The sequence below is a fragment of the Geotrypetes seraphini genome, chromosome 7 (assembly GCF_902459505.1).
Source record: "Geotrypetes seraphini chromosome 7, aGeoSer1.1, whole genome shotgun sequence".
Lineage (NCBI taxonomy): Eukaryota > Metazoa > Chordata > Amphibia > Gymnophiona > Dermophiidae > Geotrypetes > Geotrypetes seraphini.
Window position 1 is genome coordinate 82,412,454 of NC_047090.1, and position 22,846 is coordinate 82,435,299.

General features: G+C 43.0%; 1 protein-coding gene across 3 annotated transcripts in view; it reads left to right on the plus strand.

Moving 5' to 3' along the window:
- SCFD1 (sec1 family domain containing 1) overlaps window positions 1–22,846 on the plus strand; it is a 248,396-nt gene that overhangs the window by 122,484 nt on the left and 103,066 nt on the right. For all 3 annotated transcript variants that reach the window (XM_033952477.1, XM_033952475.1, XM_033952476.1), the window contains exons 13-14: window positions 20,548–20,621; window positions 22,301–22,382. In XM_033952477.1, coding sequence (XP_033808368.1) covers window positions 20,548–20,621; window positions 22,301–22,382 — 156 coding nt within the window. The remainder of the gene's footprint in view (window positions 1–20,547; window positions 20,622–22,300; window positions 22,383–22,846) is intronic.

Sequence of the window (22,846 nt, forward strand, 5' to 3'; positions counted from 1 at the left end):
TGTCAGTTTTGAGACTTTATATCTGCTGTGTATATTGTGTGTATATGAAAAATGAATGGAAAAAATTGTATTACAATTAGTAAAGGGGGTTGGATCTGGGGAAGAGCTTGGGTGGGTCTAGGGTAGAGTTTGGGAGGTTTGTGGTTGGGGGTACTAAGTTGATATTTGTTAGACTTCCCTGCTGGCATGACCTACTGGCATTTCAGGGCTTGTCTAGAGGGCCTCTGCGCATGCGTGGATGTCAATGTGATGATGTCACGCATGCATGTGATGTCATCACAGCAACATTTGCACACTTCTGGGTGCCTTGAGCCGTGGCCACTTCCTTTAGTGTGCTCCGGCTCGGGAAAATTTGAGAGACACTGGTCTAGGCTGTTGATGTCTTCTCATATCACAAAGTACAGTATGCAAGTTTGCTGGAGTGCTTTTCCAATCAGTAGCTGGATGAGGCCAGTTGTTGGGGTTTTTTTCAGTTGGTATGAAGTTTCTAGAATAGCAGTTTTAAACTGTGTCCTTGAGTACTGAGCCAATCTAATTTTCAGGATATACACAGTGAGTATACATGAGATATGTCTGCTTGCAGTGGAGATAGTGCTTGCAAATGTATTTCATGTGTATTCACTGTGAATATCAAAACCAAACTACTTAGGGGATGCTTAAGGATAAGATTGCTAATCTCTGTTCTAGAGTAGTCATTTTGTAAAGTTGGTGCTATAATGGGTTGCTACTATCTAAAAGGTGGAACTAATTCCAGATAAGTTTTTTGTAAATAAGACAACCAAAATTTTCAGCTGAAGCTTATTTGAAGTGCTTACGGCAATGCTTTTCAACTCTCTCTTGGCGGTATACCTAGCCAGTTTGGTTTTCAGGATTACCCCAATGAATATGCACAAGAGATTTTCATACAGTGTGTCTGCAATATATGCAAATTTATCTCCTACATACGCATTCTGACAGTTCTGAAAACCTGTCTAGGTGATCCTCCAGGAGAGCATCGGATAAATCTTTCTGTACATTTCCTTGACATGATAAAGACTGAAAATATGAATTTGCCATATTTTGAAATGCACTTATGCTATGCTATTTTATTCTGCCAAGATCACATATTTAGTGATTTAAATAGCAGATAACATAGCAGCTTCCTCTTCAGTTCACTTAGCTTGCAGTAATATGTTTGTGCGGCTTGTCAGAGTGCCATGCTAGGCAAACAGTATAAATTAAGAAGATAGCTTTCAGAATTCTAAATACCAGTTGTGATGGTGGTTTTCTCTGAAGACATAATGTAACATAAATCTTTATTTATATACCGCGAAAGCCTTTTGGTTTGAGGCGGTTTACAGGAAAAGTGGGTGAGGAGAGTAAGTGAACTACAGCAATGGAGAAAGGACTGAAAATTGTATAGCTTGCATAGAGGGAGGTTAAGCAGGGTTTTATAAGAAGGGAGATAAATAAATAGGTAGGAATGTTCTTAGTCCTAGAGAAACAGTGTGGAATATAGAGAGTCATTGGGTCAGGAGTCTTCTCGAGGAAAATTTAAGATGGGTCATCCTGTTTGGGGAAGAAGAGCATTTTTAGGAGCTTTCTGAAGTGCATGTAAGAGGTTGATGTTCTGACCAGTTGGCTCCATTCAGGGTCTTTGGAGGCTGCTTGGTTGGGTAGGAGTCTGTTGATGAATCTCTTATGGGTGCTTCCTTAATTAAGGGGAAGGTGAAGAATGATTGAGGTTGAGTAGATCGTCCGGGTCTGGCAAATGTGAACTGATTGGTGAGGTAGTTGGGCAGTAGACTACACAGAGCTTTGTAGAAGAGACATCTGAATTTGAAAAGTACTCGGATCTCAATTTTCAGCCAATGAAGTTTTTGGTAGAAAGGTGTGATGTGATTGAATTTTTTAGGTTGAATATGAACCTCACTCCAGTGTTTTGGATGATACTTAGTTTCCAGAAATGGTTGCGTAGTCCTGCTAGGTAGATGATGATGGAGAAATCTAGGATGCTTAGGAATAGTGATTGGACCAGGAGTTTGAAAGGCATCTGGTCAAAGTATTTTCTGATGGATCTGAGTTTCCAGAGTATGTTGAATCCTTTGTGTGTGACATGGTTGACTTGGGCATACCATGGACAGTTGTTTAACTAGATACAGGTGTCAGTCGGTCCTCGAGGGCCGCAATCCAGTCGGGTTTTCAGGGTTTCCCCAATGAATATGCATTGAAAGCAGTGCATGCAAATAGATCTCATGCATATTCATTGGGGAAATCTTGAAAACCTGACTGGATTGCAGCCCTTGAGGACCGATTTTTGACACCCCTGATCTAGATGCACGCCCAGAATTCTGTTTGTGGAAGACAAAGGATAAGCAAGTCTTCCGAGGCAGGTAACATCATACAGCAGATCCCAACATGGGAAAATGCTACAATAGCTTAGAATATTTTCAGAAGCATTTGAGAAGCACTATCTGCATTCATAGCACTTTCTTCCTGCCCTGTTGGATGGCATCACCTCAGTCGATTTCAGCAGAGCTACTGAGACACAGTCCTTTAAATCACTTAATTTGGGGGATTTTTCTCAATTTTTTCTAACATTATTGTTGTCTCTGTCATGCGAATCTCTCCATTTTTTTTCTAACTCGTAGGTCCTCAAGGACAGTTTATCCAAATGGATTAGTTATGCCCATTTGATGACAGGAATGATCCTCACTCCTATGCTAGTATCCTCTAGGGCAGGGGTAGGGAACTAAGGAAAGTTTGCGACTGCCGCACCGCGCATGCACGAATGCCTTCCCACCCGACGTAGGGCGCGCGTCTCCTCGGTGTCTCCTCAATTCTAAGTTTTCCGTGGAGCTGAGAAGCCCTCATTTCAAGGCTCTGTGCAAGAATTAGTTCTTTACGTATCTTCTCATCGCTGCGGCTTGTGTTTGTTATTGTTTTCACAGTCCGATGCACGTTTTTGTTTTTTTTTTAAAGAGAGAGTTTTTGAAATTTTTTTCGGCTGTCAAGGCGGGGCCTGTTCCGTGGCCTCAGCCTGTGGGCTTCCATTTAGCCGCAGCCATTTTCCATTCCTTGGCCTGGCCGATTACAGGGTTCAAGAAGTGTAGTCGGTGTCAACGCATGATCTCTATCACTGAAGCACATAAGTGGTGTGTTCATTGTTTAGGACCTGACCATCATCCGGAGTTGTGCGCTTGCTGTGCGACACAACAAAGTTGAGCCCTTAAACGTTGTCTAGTTGAGATTGAAAAAATTTTCAGGGCCATGGATCTTGCTCCAAAACCCTTGACTCCGACCTCAGCCTCGACTGTGCCGAAGTCTGCTACGGGACTTAAAGCTTCAACCTTGGCTTCACTAAAGCCTCCCTCGATGGGGAAGTCTTTGTCAGCCTAGAGGCCTATGGGAGATTATATCAATCTGGCTCTGGCATGGGAAGGCAGATAGACCCTTAGTGCAGGGAGACTGTGTTAAGTATCCCTGATATGTTTTAAGTTTCCCTGATTGAATCATGACTAGCTAAAATGTCTGATTAAGAGGGTGCTTAGGACAATGATGCACAGATCAAGCCAGAGACCTAATCCCATCACCATGCTTGCAGGTATTACACCCTCCTTTGTCAATTAAATTAACCATTGTCTCAAACAGTTTGCAAGTTCTAAACAGAAAGATACTGGGAGATACAATATTTTCTCTATTCAGAATAAGATTCCAAGGTATAAAAGCCTGCTCTCTGCTCTATCAATGGGTGTCTCTTTTCCTATCAATCTGTCTCTTTTTCTATCAAGCTATCAGGAGAGGGGTCTTGGCCCTCTTTCTCTCTTTCTATCTAGCTATCTCTTGGCTCTTGCCTTTGCACTCTGGTTCTGTCTTGGCTCTCCCTCTCTCTGTCTATCCTTCTCTTTATCTATGGAACCCGAAGCTTGGACCATCACCCCATCCCCCTTTTCTCTTTCTCTGCCTTTCCCTGGAACTTCAGGCTTCTATGTCCCTCTTTACCTCTGAACTCTGTAAGGCAGGGAAGCTGCTATGCTCTCTATTTAATTGTAATGTTTAATTGTAATGATTATAAATATTGCTTTTCTGTAAGACTATTTCTATAATATATTCTTTATGCAAAAACCTCTGGCTGTGCCTCTGATTCTACTTTCTGGTGAGTCATCGGTGAGGGAACTGAACCTGGGACCTGGCGTTGGTCAGTGCGCATTTCACTTAACCCCTACCACCTAACATTGTGGGGGTGCGACCATCCTTACATTTTATTAAACTGACATTTTGGGGGCTTTGTCTCGGTCCTTCCTGATGATTTAATTTGGGTAAGTAGAATTCAAGTTTGTTTGTTTTTCCCCTCCTTTTATGCACTGTGCAATAGGATTATGTATAGAGAGTGATATAGAAATCAAAAGTCTTTGCAAAACCCTTAGATTGATTATACGTTAGACTGGATGACACACTGTTGAAAAGTTCCAGTAATATTGTGGGGTTTTATACTTGGTGAGATTTTATATATCAATTGACTTTCTATTTTGATTGATAGACAGAGTGAGATAGAAATCAAAAGTCCTTTTGGAACCCTTAAATTGTTTTAGACTGGATGACACAATTGTGAAAAGTTTCAGTAATATTTTGGGTTTTATATTTGGTGAGATTTTACTATCAAAAGTCTTTGTAGTTTACCTGTGCCAGTTTGCATTGTATGATTTGCTATTATATGCTTGCTAGGGTGTTGCGTGTAAGAATATTTGAGCTGCTCTGAAGAAAAGCAGGGTTCAAAGTGAAAACAGTCACTCAATTAAGACACGCCACATCTGTACTAATAACTTTTACTTTTTTTTACCTTGTGCTTTTAATTCTATTTCTTGTCAGTCTCTGCCCTGGTGAAAGGCCCAGTGTACACTGGACTGGAACTGGCAGCTGACACCCCTGCTCTTCTAACAGACTTCTTATATTTTTTCCTGCTAAACTTCTGCCTATAAATTTCAGGTAGTAACCAGTGTGGGCAGGTGTGGGCATAAGTGTATTATTTTATGCCAATGACTCTTGCCTAACACGCTTTACCTCGCTTTTCTACCTATTAACTAAAGTCTCCCTCCATCATTAGTGGGAGCATTTCAATCTCAAAGGCTACACACAGACAGGGACATTTAGAAGCCCATTCTCTCTGCACACGAACCAAGGCAGACTTCTGCAGCCTCAAATATGAACCCTTTTGATTTTCAAGAACTCACAGATATTGTACACAAATATTTTGACAAGAAAGGGGGTCCATATGAGGGTAATTTTCCTGAACACACATGGCACGATATTCAGAAACAAATGGTTTCTCATTCTCAGGAGTTTAGAAAGAAAACAAATAAAAGAAAATGCCTTTTCATTCAAGGAATATTAAGGGGAATTATTAGCCTAAAACAAGATAATACTGACTTGAACACTCAGTGCGATCAGCTGTCCAAAGACTTAGATGAGGCACAAATTAATATATCTATGCTAAGAACCTAAATTGTTCAGGCCACAAATTCCTTTTTAACTGTAAATGAACAATTAGAAGAGGCCAAGGTAGAATTAAAATATTTAAAGTCAAAATGTGCCTCACAGGGACAGGCTATTCTGCCGTCTGCACCTGTGCCACCATCACCATATAATCCATGTAGTCAGTTTATAGAGAAACAGAAAACTGTTTTTGTAGCAGGTCAGAGAAAGGGTAAACTAGCTACAGATGTAGAACAGGAAGAAGAACCGACAAACGAAAGTGAGGAAAATTCATTACCAGGCCAGAGCAATACCAATAGTACCCCTATAAGTGACACAGCTCCAGTAACAGTAGTGCTGCAGGGACATATGAAGGACAGTGACATTGAAAGAATAGTGGAGAAAGTGGGCCCTATGCCTTTTAACATAAATGAATGATGCAAATGGGCTACTGACATACTGATTCACTGGGGTCTAGGGAAATACAAAAGGAACAATGCAGATTTTGATAAGCTTATGCACCTAGCCCTGGGTCCACATTATTATAAATTTGGATCTCTTGTTCATCCATACCAATTTGTAAAGATGGGCATCGAACAACTATTTCGCTGCACCTCTTTGCAAGTACTTAGAACTCTTTCACCCCTGCCAAGTGATACACCAGAGCAGTTTGCATATAGAGTGTGGGTAATCAACACGGTACTTAAAGAACATGAACATTGGCCCATTTCCTCAGATTATGGTCAGAGAGAACATAAAGAATTCCTATTAGAATTATTATCTCCCGAGATTACTAAACACCTTCTGTTGTTCTCGGAGGACCCTAAAACTACGCCTTTTGACACTTTACTGCTCAGGATTGGGTCTGTGTGGAAGAGCCAGCCAGCTCAAATTATTTCAGTCTCTGAAGCTAGAAGGTGGCATGCTGAGGGAGCACCCCAATACAAGAAAACACCACACACAGGAAATAGAGGGCATGTCAGAGGTAGTTACAGAAATTCCTCCACTTACATTCCCTTCCATGAACTCAGAGATCAAAAGGAAAAATTAGAAAAAGAGAAAAGGAAATGGGAACAGGATCGTCACACAATGCAGATAGAATTGGACAGGGTAAAAAGTGATTTGACAGCTAGGAACAACAGTGCTAGTCCATAGGGATGTCCTGACTCTCTGTGTCCGAATGCCAAGGTGACTCAGGCCTTCACAGCCCAGCCAGACTCCTTTCACTTACCTGTGGACTCACTTTTGGAGACGCAGGATAAGTGAAAGAAGTCAGACTCAGAATTCAGCTTGAGGTATGTGGCACCTTTGATTTTGGACACTTGCGGCCGCCCCAATGTTAATACTACCATAGAGGGTCAGGATAAATTAAATGTAATTGATACAGGGGCCAGAATCAGTTTTACAGATAGAGCGCCTCCTACTGGACATCAGAAAAATATGGAAATTTGTGAGATTCAGGGTCTAAATGACAAAGCTTCAAAGTGTGTGTCTATCCCACAAAAGGAACTAATGAAAAACATTGTAGAAACTACTGCCAGCACAAGTGAGAATACAGGCAAAGAAATTGTTGAGGTGGCTGGTTTTGCATTGGGTACAGGAATTCTAAATGCTTCTAAACCTTTGGTTCATGAGGTTATTCCTGTGCAGTTAGCCACACAGTGTAGCATGCCAGTGCAGAAGCATGATCGTAGTGTAACTCATTCAGAGGCTGCAGATGTTTCAGTTTGGGCACAATATTGTGGGAAAAGGTACACAGAAATTTTGTTTGAGGCTGAAGATCCTCAACCACAAACACAGCAACCAGTACTTCCTCCAGCAACAGAACTGGTGCCTAAGATGGAGGAGAGGGGTCTGAGCGGACCTATCTCTTTAGCATGTGGCTCTCCAGCTTGGTCTAATGCTAATTCAGATGGCTCTGTTAGGCTCCCTATACACTCTCAGGCCCTAACTAAGATTTCAAAGCCTGTAACACAAGGGGCAGCCTCTTACTCTGACATTACTGTGAAATTTAACCCTAAATGTGCATTTTTTCTCTGTCCTAGACATGACTAATGATTTTCGGAATTTGCCCCTTGCCTCTGAATGCCAGGACACGACAGTGCAGACAAAAGAAGACAAATCTGCACCGCAGTGCCCATTCCTCCGAGTGCAGTGGGACCCAGGTGGCAGACAAGTGGTCAAGGTCGGCCTGAATGGATCATGGACAAAGTTTGCTCTAAGTGACCTTGAGGATGCTGCTAATTTGAAATGGTTTTTTTTTTTCTTTTTCTTAGCAGCAGTTCGGATATATATTCATAGCCATCCCAGACCAATTTTGGCACAAAGATATTTCTAATGTTTTCCAAGGTTCCTCTTTATCACTGCAGAGATAGAGACATTCCAAAGAAGATATTAGCTTTATGCCTTTTCTGAATATGAGATGGTTATGCTATGCATTATTTGTACTACTCATCTGTTCATCTTTATTTTGGTTCTCTATAACAATGTGTTTATTTGCAGAGTTAAATTCTGCCCTGAACACTTGACAGCCTCAAAATTTGTGTTTTATGTTGTCTGTGCCATGTGGTCTGTCTTTTGTCTATTTGTTTTAGTTTAGAGGGTACCCCAGGATACATAACATTGGCCATTTCTAGAGCTCTTTTCCCCATTTTTTTTAACTAGCCCAATTGCACAATGTTCTTTTTCCCTATAATTTACATATGCTAAATGTAGCTTAGTTAGGGGTTATATTTTTTTAAGAAAAGGTTTTATTCTATATCTATACCGTGTTTATTCTATGATCCTCACTAGATTCAGTACACATTTCTGACATAATTTTTTCTATATATACATTCAGTACAGAATTATGGTCTCTCTGAAGTGCCATAATAGTTATATGCAGCACACAAAAACATATCTTTTTGGAATGTCTGATTAAGAACCTTCAGTACCTGAATATTGTCTGTCTTTTGCCATAACTATACCAAGTAAATGCATTAATATTGTTACATGTTGCCACATTCAGTACAGGCAACTGGTCTCTCTCTCTCTCTCTCTCTCTCTCTCTCTATACATTCAGTACTGGCAACATGGTTTCTCCTCCATTTTCTATCTCTTATTTGGATCACACTGGAGTACAGCTGCTGAATGATATCGGGACTCTTTTCAAATCCCTCCCTGTATGCACAGACATCATTTCATCTCAAGGGTGAATACCACTAATTTCCAGTGACTGAAAGATCCTGTGCAAACATCAGATCCTGTGCAAACATCATTTCATCCCAAGTGTGCATCTAACCAGTTTAAAGAGACTGCCGGTTCCTGCTGGACTAATTCATCTTCCTGCACCCTGACTGCAAAGACTTTTACACACATACTGTACACAATGTTTCCTGTTCATCGGATATAGCCACCTTCCTAAGAACGCTTTGCTGTACAATTCCACCTATTTAACCTATTCTATGGACATTCCAGACTTTATTTCATATGCTGTACATCCACTACCTCTTGGTATGGGCAACGAGACATTTCAAAAGCTGCTGAACTTTACTGAACTCCATACTTACATTGAACAACTTAAGAAAACCTCCAAAGAAGTGAATCATACTATCACTTTTGAAAATGTACAGATTGCACAAACTGTAGAAAATTTGCTACGAGACGCTCATGTCTCAGTTTGGGAACTTTTCTTTGGGTATTCGCCCACTGCAAACCACATATTTAATGTTTTAATTCACCCTATCATTATCTTAATTATTGTACAAATTTTGCTATGTATTATTATGATTCTCCTTTGCTGTAAAGTGAAACACATGTACTTTTCTTTATCTCACAAGCTTCCTTCTAGCTTTTTAAGGCAGTTGTACATGTATTTCCAGTATCTTCTCTGACACTTGCTAATTTGATTCTAATTTGGTTTTAATTTGGCATGGCCTATTGCATTACCATTACCAGAGTCAGACATAATATTTTCCCATATTCCATACTTGCATACTCTCTCATGACATCTTGGTACCTTTATACCTGAACCTCCTGAAAAAGCTTCCTGCATCCCTTATGCACCGTTCATTCGCTCAACGACGGGTAAGATATAAGCATACTGGGATCCCCGCCCAGATGATGGCCTATACAACCTAAGACAGAGGTTTGAACTCATAATGGGAACTGTTTATGGAATATACAACCTATCTTCATAGTTTGGAGATTCTGCAAGACAGGGGACGTACTGTTGTAGGTAAGCGAGGGTACCACAAGCTTGCCCTCATTTCAAAGAATAAAAATAAAAAAATTATGGGAGATGTCAGCCTAGAGGCCTATGGGAGATTATATCAATCTGGCTCTGGCATGGGAAGGCAGATAGACCCTTAGTGCAGGGAGACTGTGTTAAGTATCCCTGATATGTTTTAAGTTTCCCTGATTGAATCATGACTAGCTAAAAGGTGTTAATGTCTGATTAAGAGGGTGCTTATGACAATGGTGCACAGATCAAGCCAGAGACCTAATCCCATCACCATGCTTGCAGGTATTACACCCTCCTTTGTCAATTAAATTAACCATTGTCTCAAACAGTTTGCAAGTTCTAAACAGAAAGATACTGGGAGATACAATATTTTCTCTATTCAGAATAAGATTCTAAGGTATAAAAGCCTGCTCTCTGCTCTATCAATGGGTGTCTCTTTTCCTATCAATCTGTCTCTTTTTCTATCAAGCTATCAGGAGAGGGGTCTTGGCCCTCTCTCTCTCTCTCTTTCTATCTAGCTATCTCTTGGCTCTTTGCTTGGCACTCTGGTTCTGTCTTGGCTCTCCCTCTCTCTGTCTATCCTTCTCTTTATCTATGGAACCCGAAGCTTGGACCATCACCCCATCCCCCTTTTCTCTCTCTCTGCCTTTCCCTGGAACTTCAGGCTTCTATGTCCCTCTTTACCTCTGAACTCTGTAAGGCAGGGAAGCTGCTATGCTCTCTATTTAATTGTAATGTTTCATTGTAATGATTATAAATATTGCTTTTCTGTAAGACTATTTCTATAATATATTCTTTATGCAAAAACCTCTGGCTGTGCCTCTGATTCTACTTTCTGGTGAGTCATCGGTGAGGGAACTGAACCTGGGACCTGGCGTTGGTCAGTGCGCATTTCACTTAACCCCTACCACCTAACATTGTGGGGGTGCGACCATCCTTACATTTTATTAAACTGACAGTCTTCATCTTTGGGGAAGTCGGCAAAATCGTCCCCAGAAGTGCCGCTCTCCTCAGTGTCTCCTTCAGGTAAGATATTGAAGCCAATCCTTCAGGAGTCCCAACACACTTCAATAGTGCCCGTTGCTTTGAGGCTTTCCAAGAACAGTGTATCCAAGTTGAGGAAGCACTCATCCTCGAGATCATCTTCCTCTGAGACTAACTGCACCAATTGCACCAGCTTCAGTGGTCTCGGTGCCAGCTTTGCAGAATATGTTGGAGGCTAATATGCTTGGTTTGGTAATATGCTTGCCAAATTAACTCCTGCCTCGACCTTGCTTCCTGTAGTCCAGCCTGAGCACTCAGCAGTAGCACAAGGAGTCGAGTCCATGAGAGTGCCTTGAGGTCAATCTGAACACTCGATACAAGGGGGAGTCCTTGCAAGTGTCTCGACTTAGTTCTTCAACTGCCAATCCTACCTCACATAAGGCATTGCCTTCTTCGAGGCACAGGACGGGGATGCTTCAACATTCCTCATCGAGGCTGTATCCATCTCAATCACTGCCCCGGTCTTCAAGGCATAGTTCAGCTCCACTCCATCTCTCAAGGCATTCATCGAGACCCAGGTCTTCTTCTCGAGACAGACCTCGTTCATCAAGGCATCAAGATTCCTCGAGGCCTCCAACTCCCGTATTGAGGAAATCTGTTGTGGAACCCTACATCTGAACTCCACAGGTCTCTCGTCAGTCAAGTTCCTCTCCTGCAAGGTTTTCTTCACCAGCTGGTTCTTCCAAAAGAAAATGTTCTGCTTATCCTACTCATTCCAGAAGTGGACTTTCATCTTCATCTTTACCTATGGATTCAGATCTGCGGTACCAATATTCCAGAGAGGCTTCACCTTCTTTCTCTGCTGTAAAAGGTACCTCTAGGGGCTCTCGTACCACTTCTCCTCAACGATGTCATCCCTCTTCAGATCTGGTGTCCTTTACAAAGTTCTTATGTCAAATGAGTAAAGATCTCCACATTGTCTTGGAGTCCGATTCCAAATACTCTTAAGGAGTATTTAGAAGAACTGGATATGCTTAATCCTCCTAGGGATTCTTTAAAATTACCTATGAATGGCATTCTTTCTCAAACTTTCAAGAGGAATCTAGATATACCATATTCCATTCCTGCTGTGCCAGCAAAGCTGGAATCTCAATATAAGATGGTTCATTGTAAGGGATTTGAGAAGTCTCAACTATCCCACCAATCTCTTCTCGTGGAGTCTTCTTTAAAAAGAATCAATCTTGCCAAAGTTTATACCACCGTCCCTCCTGGCTAAGAGGGAAGGACCATGGACAAGTTTGGCCGTCGGTTATATCAAAATTCTATGATGACAAATAGGATTTTAAACTATAATTTTGTCTTCACATCATATCTGAAGCATTGGGTCAATGCTTTGCCTGCTTTTTTCAAGTATATCCCAAAACATCGGTTATCAGAGTTCCAGCATATGCATTCTACTCTAGGTCAACTTCACATGCATATGGTTCAAGCTGCATATGATGCTTTTGAAATGTCCTCCAGGGTCACTGCATTCTCAGTAGCCATGGGTCGTCTAGCCTGGTTATGAACTGGGGACGTGGATCCAAACCTGCAAGATCAACTGGTCAACATCCCATGTCAGGAAATGAACTCTTTGATGACTCCATTGAGGCAGCCACAAAACGCTTGTCTGAGCATGATAAATCATTTGCCTCTATATCCACTGCTAAGAGTTATATACCTCCTCCATCTTATCAGAGACATTATCCTCCAAAGTCAGCACCTTATTCAAGGCCACCGCCTAAGAAACAGCAGCAACAATAGCAACGGTAGCATAAACCTCAGGTTCCTGCTGCGCCCAAGTCCACTTAGCCTTTTTTACCATCTAACACAGCATAACATCAATCTTTCTGCCTCTGTCTTCCCCTCTTCCCTTCGAAGGTCGTCTCCATCATTTTTATCAACGATGGGAACTGATTACATCTGACCTCTGGGTCCTCACCATCATCAGGGAGAGTTACTCTCTTCAATTTCTTCAGGTTCTACCAGATCTCCCTCCAAGAGAGTGTTCTTCCAATTTGTCGCAGCTCACCCTTCTTCTTCAGGAAGCACAGGCTCTGCTTCATCTCTGTGCCATCGAGAAAGTTCCTCTGGAACAGCAGAGCACGGGGTTTTACTCCGTTACTTCCGTATCCCGAAGAAGATGGGTGATCTATGACCTATATTGGACCTCAGAGCTCTCAACAAATTTCTTGTTAAAAGAAAAATTTTGGATGCTGTCTCTAGCATCTTTGTATCCCCTTCTGGATCACAACGATAGGTTATGCTCTCTGGATCTCAAAGAGGCTTACATTCGCATCCCCATTCATCCAGCCTTCTGCAAGTTTCTCAGATTTCGGGTGGGAAATCATCATTTTCAATACAGAGTGCTACCCTTCGGCCTGGCCTCATCTCCTAGGGTTTTCACCAAGTGCCTAGTAGCAGCAGCTCTGCGCAGCCATGGTCTTCAGATTTTCCCGTATCTGGACGACTGGCTCATCAAAAATTCAACATCTCAGGGGGTTATTGTAGTGACCCAACGGACTATTTGGTTTCTCCAAAGTTTAGGGTTCGAAATCAACTTTCCAAAATCCCAGCTACAGCCCTCTCAAAATCTGCAGTTCATTAGAGCTCTATTGGATACTGTGCAACTCAGAGCATTCCTTCCTCAACAATGTCGGAATACTCTCATACAACTTTGTCACAAAGTGTTGCCCCTCACTTCACTCTCAGCAAGACACATGATGGTTCTGCTAGGTCACATGGCCTCTACAGTTCACGTGACTCCTTTTGCAAGACTTCACCTCAGAATTCCTCAGTGGACCCTGGCTTCTCAATGGGTGCAGGCTTCTGATCCTCTCTCTCAGCACATTACACTGACTTCTTCATTCAAACAGTCTCTCCAGTGGCTGATCCTCTCTCTCAGCACATTACACTGACTTCTTCATTCAAACAGTCTCTCCAGTGGCTGATCCTCTCTCTCAGCACATTACACTGACTTCTTCATTCAAACAGTCTCTCCAGTGGCTGATCCTCTCTCTCAGCACATTACACTGACTTCTTCGTTCAAACTCTTTCTTACAATCTCTCTAGACGTTTACTATTTCAAACACCCCCTCATCAGAAGGTCCTCACGACAGATTCCTTGACCTATGCATGGAGGGCTCATCTCGATGGTCTCAGTACTCAAGGACATTGGTCCTGCACAGATCATTGGTGTCACATAAATCTGTTGGAACTCAGAGCAATTTTCAAGGCTCTCAAAGCTTTTCAGCATCTTAGAAACATAGAAACATAGAAAGATGACGGCAGATAAGGGCCATATAGCCCATCAAGTCTGCCCACACTATTTACCCACCCTCTTAAGTCTTCTGACCCCTTAAGTATAATTGTAATTATAATGTCACTCTACTGACCTGCTCATTCAAGTCCTAGTGACCCTATCCCTTGGCATGACCTCGTAGGGATCCCACATGGGTATCCCATTTGTTCTTGAAGTCTGGGATGCTGCGTGCCTCGACCACCTACACTGGAAGCTTGTTCCAATGCTCGATCACTCTCTCCGTGAAGAAGTACTTCCTGGCGTCTCCACGAAACTTCCCTCCCCTGAGTTTGAGCGGATGTCCTCTTGTGGTCGAGGGTCCCCTGAGAAGAAAGATATCATCTTCCACCTCGACCCGTCCCGTGATATACTTAAATGTCTCAATCATGTCTCCCCTCTCCCTACGCTCTTCAAGAGTGTAGAGCTGCAATTTGCTCAGTCTTTCCTCGTACGGGAGACCCTTTAGCCCCGAGACCATCCTGGTGGCCATCCGCTGAACCGACTCAATTCTGAGCACATCCTTACGGTAATGTGGCCTCCAGAATTGCACACAGTACTCCAGATGAGGTCTCACCATGGCTCTGTACAATGGCATCATGACTTCAGGTTTCCTGTTGACGAAGCTTCTCTTGATACAACCTATCATCTGCCGTGCTTTAGATGAAGCCTTCTCCACTTGAGTGGCTGCTTTCATGTCAGCACTGATGATTACTCCTAAGTCTCGTTCTGCCGTAGTCCTGGTTAAAGTTTCTCCATTCAGGGTGTAAGTTCTGCAAGGATTTCCGTTACCGAGATGCATGACCTTACATTTCTTGGCGTTAAAGCCCAGCTGCCATATCAAGGACCAACTTTCTAAAGTACGCAGGTCTTGCTCCATAGCATCCTGTAGATTATAGCCGTTTACTATATTGCATAGTTTGGCGTCATCAGCGAATAAGGTTACTTTGCCTTGAAGCCCTTGAGTCAGATCCCCAATGAATATGTTGAAGAGGAGTGGGCCCAGGACCGAACCCTGTGGTATTCCGCTAGTTACCTCCGACATTTTAGAGAGGGTACTGTTAACTACCACCCTCTGAAGTCTGCCATTAAGCCAATCTTTAACCCATGTAGTTAGAGTCTCTCCTAATCCCATCGATTTCATCTTGTTCAGCAGCCTGCGGTGTGGGACGCTGTCGAACGCTTTGCTGAAGTCCAGGTACACGACGTCCAAGGACTCTCCTGAGTCCAGTCTTCTTGTTACCCAGTCAAAGAAGTTGATTAGATTTGACTGGCATGACCTACCCTTGGTGAATCCATGTTGGCTGGGATCCTGGAGATTTCCCTCGTTCAGGATCGTATCTAATTTATACTTAATTAGTGTTTCCATGAGTTTACACACTATTGAGGTGAGGCTTACCGGTCTATAGTTTGCAGCCTCAGCCTTGCAACCCTTTTTATGTAGAGGAACGACGTTGGCTGTTTTCCAGTCTAACGGAACATTCCCCGTACTTAGTGAGAGATTGAAGAGCACTGCCAACGGTTCTGCCAGAACGTCTCTCAATTCTCTGAGCACTCTTGGGTGTAAATTGTCCGGTCCCATGGCCTTGTTTACCTTTAGCCTTGCCAGTTCGTTGTAAACGTCCCCAGGTGTGAACTCAAAATTCTGAAACGGGTCATCCACATCTTGTTTTATCATCAACTGTGGTCCGTGTCCCGGTGCTTCGCAGGTGAAGACTGAGCAGAAATATTCATTTAGTAGTTCTGCTTTTTCTGAATCCGCCACCGTGTAGTTTCCGTCCGGTTGTCTAAGACGTACTATACCGTCTGTGTTCCTTTTCCTATCACTGATATACCTAAAGAAGGATTTGTCCCCTTTTTTAATGTTCTTTGCCAGAGTTTCTTCCACTCGAAGTTTGGCCTCCCTAACTGCTGTTTTGACCGTTGCAGATCTGGTCTTATATTCTACTTTAGTTTCTCTTCTCTGCGTACGTTTGTAGGAAAGAAATGATTTTTTCTTCTCCTTAATGAGGTGCGAGATCTCTTCAGTGAACCATTGGGGTTTGTTGTTTCTTTGTCGTTTATCTACTGATTTTATGTAGCGATTAGTTGCTTCGTGTATGGATGATTTCAGGTACGACCACATAGTTTCCACATTGCCGGTCTCTGCTTGGTCCTGCAGCTTCTGATGAACGAAATCCCCCATGCGTGCGAAGTCGGTGCCCCGGAATTGGAGCACCTTTGTTTTTGTAATTGATTTTTGTGATTTTGTGATTGATTTTTGTAATCTTCTTCACGATCAAGTAGTCCTCATTCATACAGACAACCAAGTAGCCATGTACTATGTCAACAAGCAGGGAGGAATAGGATCTCTTCCCCTGTGCGAAGAAGCTCAGAAGATTTGGAATTGGGCAATTCTTCACAATATCTTTCTGAAAGCCGTCTACATTCAAGGAGAGAAAAACTTTCTGACGGACAAAGGGACTCCTCAAGTAGAACTCTTTGCGTCTCCCCACAACATCAAACTGCCTCAGTTTTGCTCCTGGATATACTCGCAGATACTTTTCTTCTACAATGGACCGACAAGTTTCTGTATGTGTTTCCTCTAATTCTCAAGACATTTGTCAAACTCAAGCACGAACATGCCACCATGATTTTAATAGCTCCTCAGTGGCCCAGACAACCTTGGTTCTCCCTTGTACTTCAGCTCAGCAACAGGGAGCCACTACTTCTACCAGTTTTTCCATCTCTGCTTAAACAGGGTCTCTATTTCATCCCAACCTGCAGTCTCTGAACCTGACAGCTTGGTACCTTTCAACGTAACTGCCAACCTACAGTTCTCTCAATCTTTAGCAGACATTTTAGAAGCTTCCAGAAAACCTTCCACAAGGCAATGTTACAACCAGAAGTAGACTCTGTTTTTTGCTTGGTGCGCTCTTCATCACAAGGAGCCTATCAAGACTCTTCAATCTCTCTCTAAGTTTGGGGAGAGTCCCCATAGACTGGAAAACAGCTAATGTTCCACTGTACAAAAAGGGTTGCAGGGCAGAGGCTGCAAACTACAGACCGGTGAGTCTCACATCAATAGTATACAAACTCATGGAAAAACTAATCAAACGTAAATTAGACGCAATCTTGGATGAGGAGAATCTACGGGATCCCAGTCAACACGGGTTCACCAAGGGTAGGTCCTGCCAATCCAGACTCATCAGCTTCTTTGACTGGGTAACAAAACAGCTAGACCTGGGAGAATCCGTGGACGTCGTATACCTAGACTTCAGCAAAGCTTTCGATAGTGTCCCGCATCGCAGGCTGTTGAGCAAGATGAAATCAATGAGGCTGGGAGAAACACTAACTACATGGGTCAATGACTGGCTGAGTGGCAGACTTCAGAGGGTGGTAGTTAATGGTACTCTCTTTTCAACATATTCATAGGGGACCTAACTCAGGGGCTTCAAGGTAAGATAATGTTATTCGCTGACGCCGCCAAACTTTGCAATATAGTGAGAGATGGCAATTCACCCAATAGTATGACACAGGACCTACATTTGTTGGAGCTTTGGTCCTTGACCTGGCAGCTGGGCTTCAATGCTAAGAAATGCAAGATAATGCACCTCGGCAGCAGAAATCCGTGCAGAACTTACACTTTGAATGGTGAGACCTTAGCTAGAACTTCAACAGAATGAGACTTGGGAGTGATCATCAGCGCAGACATGAAAACTGCTGATCATGTGGAGAAGGCTTCATCTAAGGCAAGACAGTTAGGTTGCATCCGCAGGAGTTTCGTCAGCCGGAAGCCTGAAGTCATAATGCCATTATACAGAACCATGGTGAGACCTCATTTAGAATACTGTGTGCAATTCTGGAGGCCACACTACCGAAAAGATGTGCTGAGAGTAGAGTAGGTGCAACGGATGGCCACCAGGATGGTCTCGGGGCTCAAGGATCTATCGTACGAGGAAAGGCTGAAAAATTTGCGGCTGTAACTCACTCGAGGAACGTAGGGAGAGAGGAGACATGATCGAGACGTTTAAGAATATTACCGGCCGTATCGAGATGGAAGAAGAGATTCTCTTTCTCAAAGGATCCTCAGCCACAAGAGGGCATCCGCTGAAACTCAGGGGCGGGAAATTTCATGGCGACACCAGGAAATATTTCTTCACTGAGAGAGTGGTTGATCCTTGGAACGAGCTCCCAGTGCAGGTGATCGAGGCAAAAAGCGTGCAAGAATTTAAGAGCAAATGGGATGCCCATGTGGGATCCCTTAGAGGGTTAAGCCAAGGGAACCTGTCACCAGGAGTGGGATCCCTAGGATAATAGACTTGGGGGTGGGTCAGTAGAGTGGGCAGACCTGATGGGCTATGGCCCTTATCTGCCGTCATCTATTTTTCTATGTTTCAATCTACCTCCTTGTCTTCTGTTCTAGATTACCTGTTCCACTTACCTCAATCAAGTCTCAAATCAACATCCATTAGAGTCCATCTCATGGATGTTGATTTGAGACTTGATTGACTTTCCATCAGCCATTCGAAGGGAAACCCCTCTCTGCTCATCCTGTGGTTTCCAGATTTATGAAAGATTTATGTTCAATGTCAAACCACCTCTCAAACTGTCTCCAGTGGTTTGGGACCTCAACATGGTTCTTACCAAATTGATGAAACCTCCATTTGAACCAATGTCTACGGCTCATGTGAAATATCTCACCTGGAAAGTAGTTTTTCTCATTGCTCTCACGTCTCCTCGCAGAATCAGCGAGCTGCAAGCTTTAGTAGCGGACCCTCCTTTCACAGTATTCCATCACGACAAGGTGGTCCTCCGCACTTATCCTAAATTCTTACGCAAAGCTGTTTCAGAATTTCATCTAAATCAATCCATTTTACTTCTAGTGTTTTTTCCAAAGCCTCATTCTCACCCTGGAGAAACAGCTCTTCATACTTTGGACTGCAAGCATGCTTTGGCTTTCTACTTACAAAGGACTAAGCCATATAGATCTTCTCCTCAACTTTTTCTCTCTTTTCATCCAAACAACTTGGGTCATCCAGTGTCAAAGTGAACCATCTCCAACTGGTTGGCTGCTTTCATCTCATTCCGCTATGCTCAAGCTGGACTGCATCTAGAGGGTTGAGTCATAGCCTATAAAGTTAGAGCCATGGCGGATCTGTATCTTTCCTTATATCCACTCATGTTGAGGAAATCTGCAAAGCTGCCACTTGGTCCTTGGTTCATACATTCACCTCTCATTATTGTCTGGATTCTTTTTCCAGATGGGATGGCCACTTTGTCCAGGCAGTATTACAAAATTTATTTTCCTGAATTGCCAACACTCCCACCATCCCATTCTGGTTAGCTTGGAGGTCACCTATATGTTGAGAATATGCTGCCTACTTGTCCTGGGATAAAGCACAGTTACTTACCGTAACAGGTGTTATCCAGGGACAGCAGGCAGATATTCTCACAACCCACCCACCTCCTCTGGTTGGCTTCTTAGCTAGCTATCTGAACTGAGGAGACGTGCGCTCTACGTCGGGCAGGAAGGCACTCATGCATGCGCAGTGCGGCAATCGCAAACTTTTCAAAAGTTCTTCAAGTAAGTCTGCTTGTGAAGGTGTCCGCATCGGGGCTCTATGGTTGACGTCATCCATATGTTGAGAATATCTGCCTGCTGTCCCTGGATAACACCCGTTATGGTAAGTAAATGTGCTTTTTGTGTTATGCAGAGTACAGTACTCTGAAAGTGACCTACATTCGACAGCCTCTAGGTCTCAAACCAAAAGAGATTCAGTTGAAAAATTTTACATGGTTTCATTTGAGGCTATAGGGAACATTCACACAAAACTTAATTCAATTTGGAGAAGGTTGAGTGGGAATAATTTTCAATATTGGACCACTTGACATGGAATGACCCTTCTACTTTAAGTTTTAATAAAGACTGCGGAGGTCTGTTCCCCAATGGTAGGCAGGAAGTTGCACTTAAATGCTCAATGGTACTTCTCAAAAGCTTCTAGAAAAATCTAAGCTAGAAAATCTGTTTCCCATATCGGGCTCCATTGAATGACTTTGCTTATCTCTGAGGACTTGTTCATCATGGTCTGCAAGATTCATCTGTTACAAGTAAGTAACTTAGTTTTATCTTTAACCTCTGTTGCCCTAGCATTTGCTTGAGAGTCAGAGGAAGATGGCTGAAGGCAATTCAGTAAAAATAATACTCTTTTGCACCAGTTTGGTTTCATTAGCACTGTCAAGAAATCAATTATATGGCTCAACATACCTTTATACATCAATATGGTATGACCGATGTTTAGCATTTGTTATATGAACTTTTTAATGCAAAGAAAACATCATTGACTAGGATATTTATTATTCATATTGTTTTGCACCATGAATGGATGACAATAATCTCTGCTTAGTATTTATGCAAGTTAAGTGCTATATGCAGTGGTCTAACTAGCCAAAACTCACTTGATTGGTAGGTGAGCTCAGAAGTATTATCTACATACAAATCTTAAAAATTTGAGAGGAACTTGTGCTCTGTCAGTGTTTACATTTTTTTTGTTTGTTTTGTTCTTCTTCTCAGGGTCTTGAAGGAGAGGATGAAGGAGCAATAAGTATGCTTTCTGACAACACAGCCAAGTTAACATCAGCTGTGAGGTAGGCTGTGAAGTGCCAGAATGTAATACACCACTGGTAGTAGCTATTAATATTTCAAATTCCTCAGCTCTTGCACCAATATGTAAATTAATCCTTTGTTTGAAGGTCTACACCAGTGCTCAAGGAGCATTATGAGAATATGCAGTGCCTCTGAACTCCTGTAATTCTGCAGGTATGGTAGAAATTAAGGCTCTCCATGGACAAGCAGGCATTATATTCTCACATGTGGGTGACATCATCCATAGAACTTAGCATGGACAGTCATAAAATGGGCAGTCACTTCAAAACTTTGACTTCCCATACCGTGCACATGCTGGTGCCTTTCTGCTTGAAGTCGGCTTGCAGGACCTGCAGTTCTTAGTTTTCCGCGGAGCTGAGAAGCTTTGTTTTAGTCTCTCTAAGTGTGTCAAACTTTGATTCTTCTTTCTACCTTCTCGTTCTTTTATACTCTTATTTTTGTCATAATATTTTATTTCTTTTATTACCCTAATGTTTGGTTATAATTTTTTTTACCAACTTTGCATTTTGGGCCTGTTCTCAGGCCGGGAATATTGACTTTTTAGGGGTATGCCACTTACTCGACCTCCCTGGGCCATAGAGCCCTTTGACTTCACATCTGCAGTTTTTCCATCAATGTCCAAGGGTCCTAGTAGCTTCAATTGATGCACTCGATGCCAAAGGACCATTTCTTGTACAATCCCACTTTATTCTAGGACTAATGGGTTAATTCCACAATGGGATCTATTACATGTACCTCTGCACTGGATGACAGTGGCATGGAACAGTCTTATCTGGTGGCTGCGACCTCTCTCGCTCTCCCAGGGGTCTTCCCCTCTGTATTTTGGCGTGGGTGATTCTGATGACACATGCGAGTCTCAAAGGCTGGGGGAAGTTCCTGTTAAAAGCCAGTGGGCTCTTTCAGAGTGCAAGTGGTCAATCAATCGCCTGGAACTTTGGGCTATTCAACTGGCTCTCCTCCACTTCGAAGATCATCTACGTCATGGAGGTGTCCAAGTCTTCTCAGACAATGCCACGGCGGTGGCTTATGTCAACTGGCGGGGGGGGGGGTGCACCAGGAGTGACTCTCTGGAGTGTGGAGGGTCAGCTTCTCTTCCTGTGGGTGGAGAAACGCCTAATGGCACTGTCAGCAGGTCACATGGCCGGAGTGGACAACTTTCAGGATCCGGACCATGTTGGTCATACAGCATGCCTTTTTTTCGGGCAGGGAGAGGGAGTTCCTTTGTGGCTGGAGGGAGTGGGCATCCCTCCTGCCATTTTGCCATGGATGGTGGCTGAGTATGTCGGCGCAAAGTGGGAGGGTTTGGTGCAGGTTGTTTTTTTTTTTTAATGGGACACATTGTGTTTAACACATGCACAACATCTGTGCCAGTAAAAAAAAAAAAATCGGAAGTCCTAACAGCAGTGACAGGAGGCTTTTTTCCCGGTCACTGCTGTTAGGGCTTTGTGCATGTGTCAATCACTCACTGAGCGATTGAATCAGTTGCGTTTGCATGCAAATTTGCTAGTGCATCAATCGCTGTTGGGGAATCAGCCTAAATCTTCTGCCTTTTAAATGGAAAGAAGGCACTGATAAGTGAGGTATTTTAAATGAAGAAAACTTTGCCAATCATGCTTGTTGAAAATGTGTAATTCTGGTTTGTTTTTTAAAATTATTTCAGCTCCCTTCCAGAACTTCTTGAGAAGAAAAGGCTCATTGATCTCCACACAAATGTAGCAACTGCTGTTTTAGAGCATATAAAGGTAGGTCTAACTGGAAGGGTAAAATTAGTGTCTGGGAATGGGATGTCTGACCTTGACATCATTCTGGGCTCATTAGCTTAACTGCTAGCATAGTTATCTATTCTAGATCATGATTTTCATCACAGTCCTAGGACACACCCAGCAAGGTCTGGCTTTCAGGAAATTTATATACTACCTATCTGAGGAGCTGTATTGTTAAACTGTGCCTTTCTAGTGACATCAATGGAAATGCCGAATGCAACACTTTAAAGTCTGCTAGAGCACAGTTCTTCAACTGCCGGTCCGCAGAAAATTTCTGTCGGTCCGCACAGGGTCGGCGAGATCAAGTCGGCAGTTAAATTTCCTGCCGACTGCGGTTCCTGCTCATTAATGTTCCTCCCAGCCTCAGGCGATTAAGATAGGCTGCCGACGTCGGGGCCTTCCCTCTCTGAGTCTCGCCTGTTCGGAAACAGGAAATTGAAACA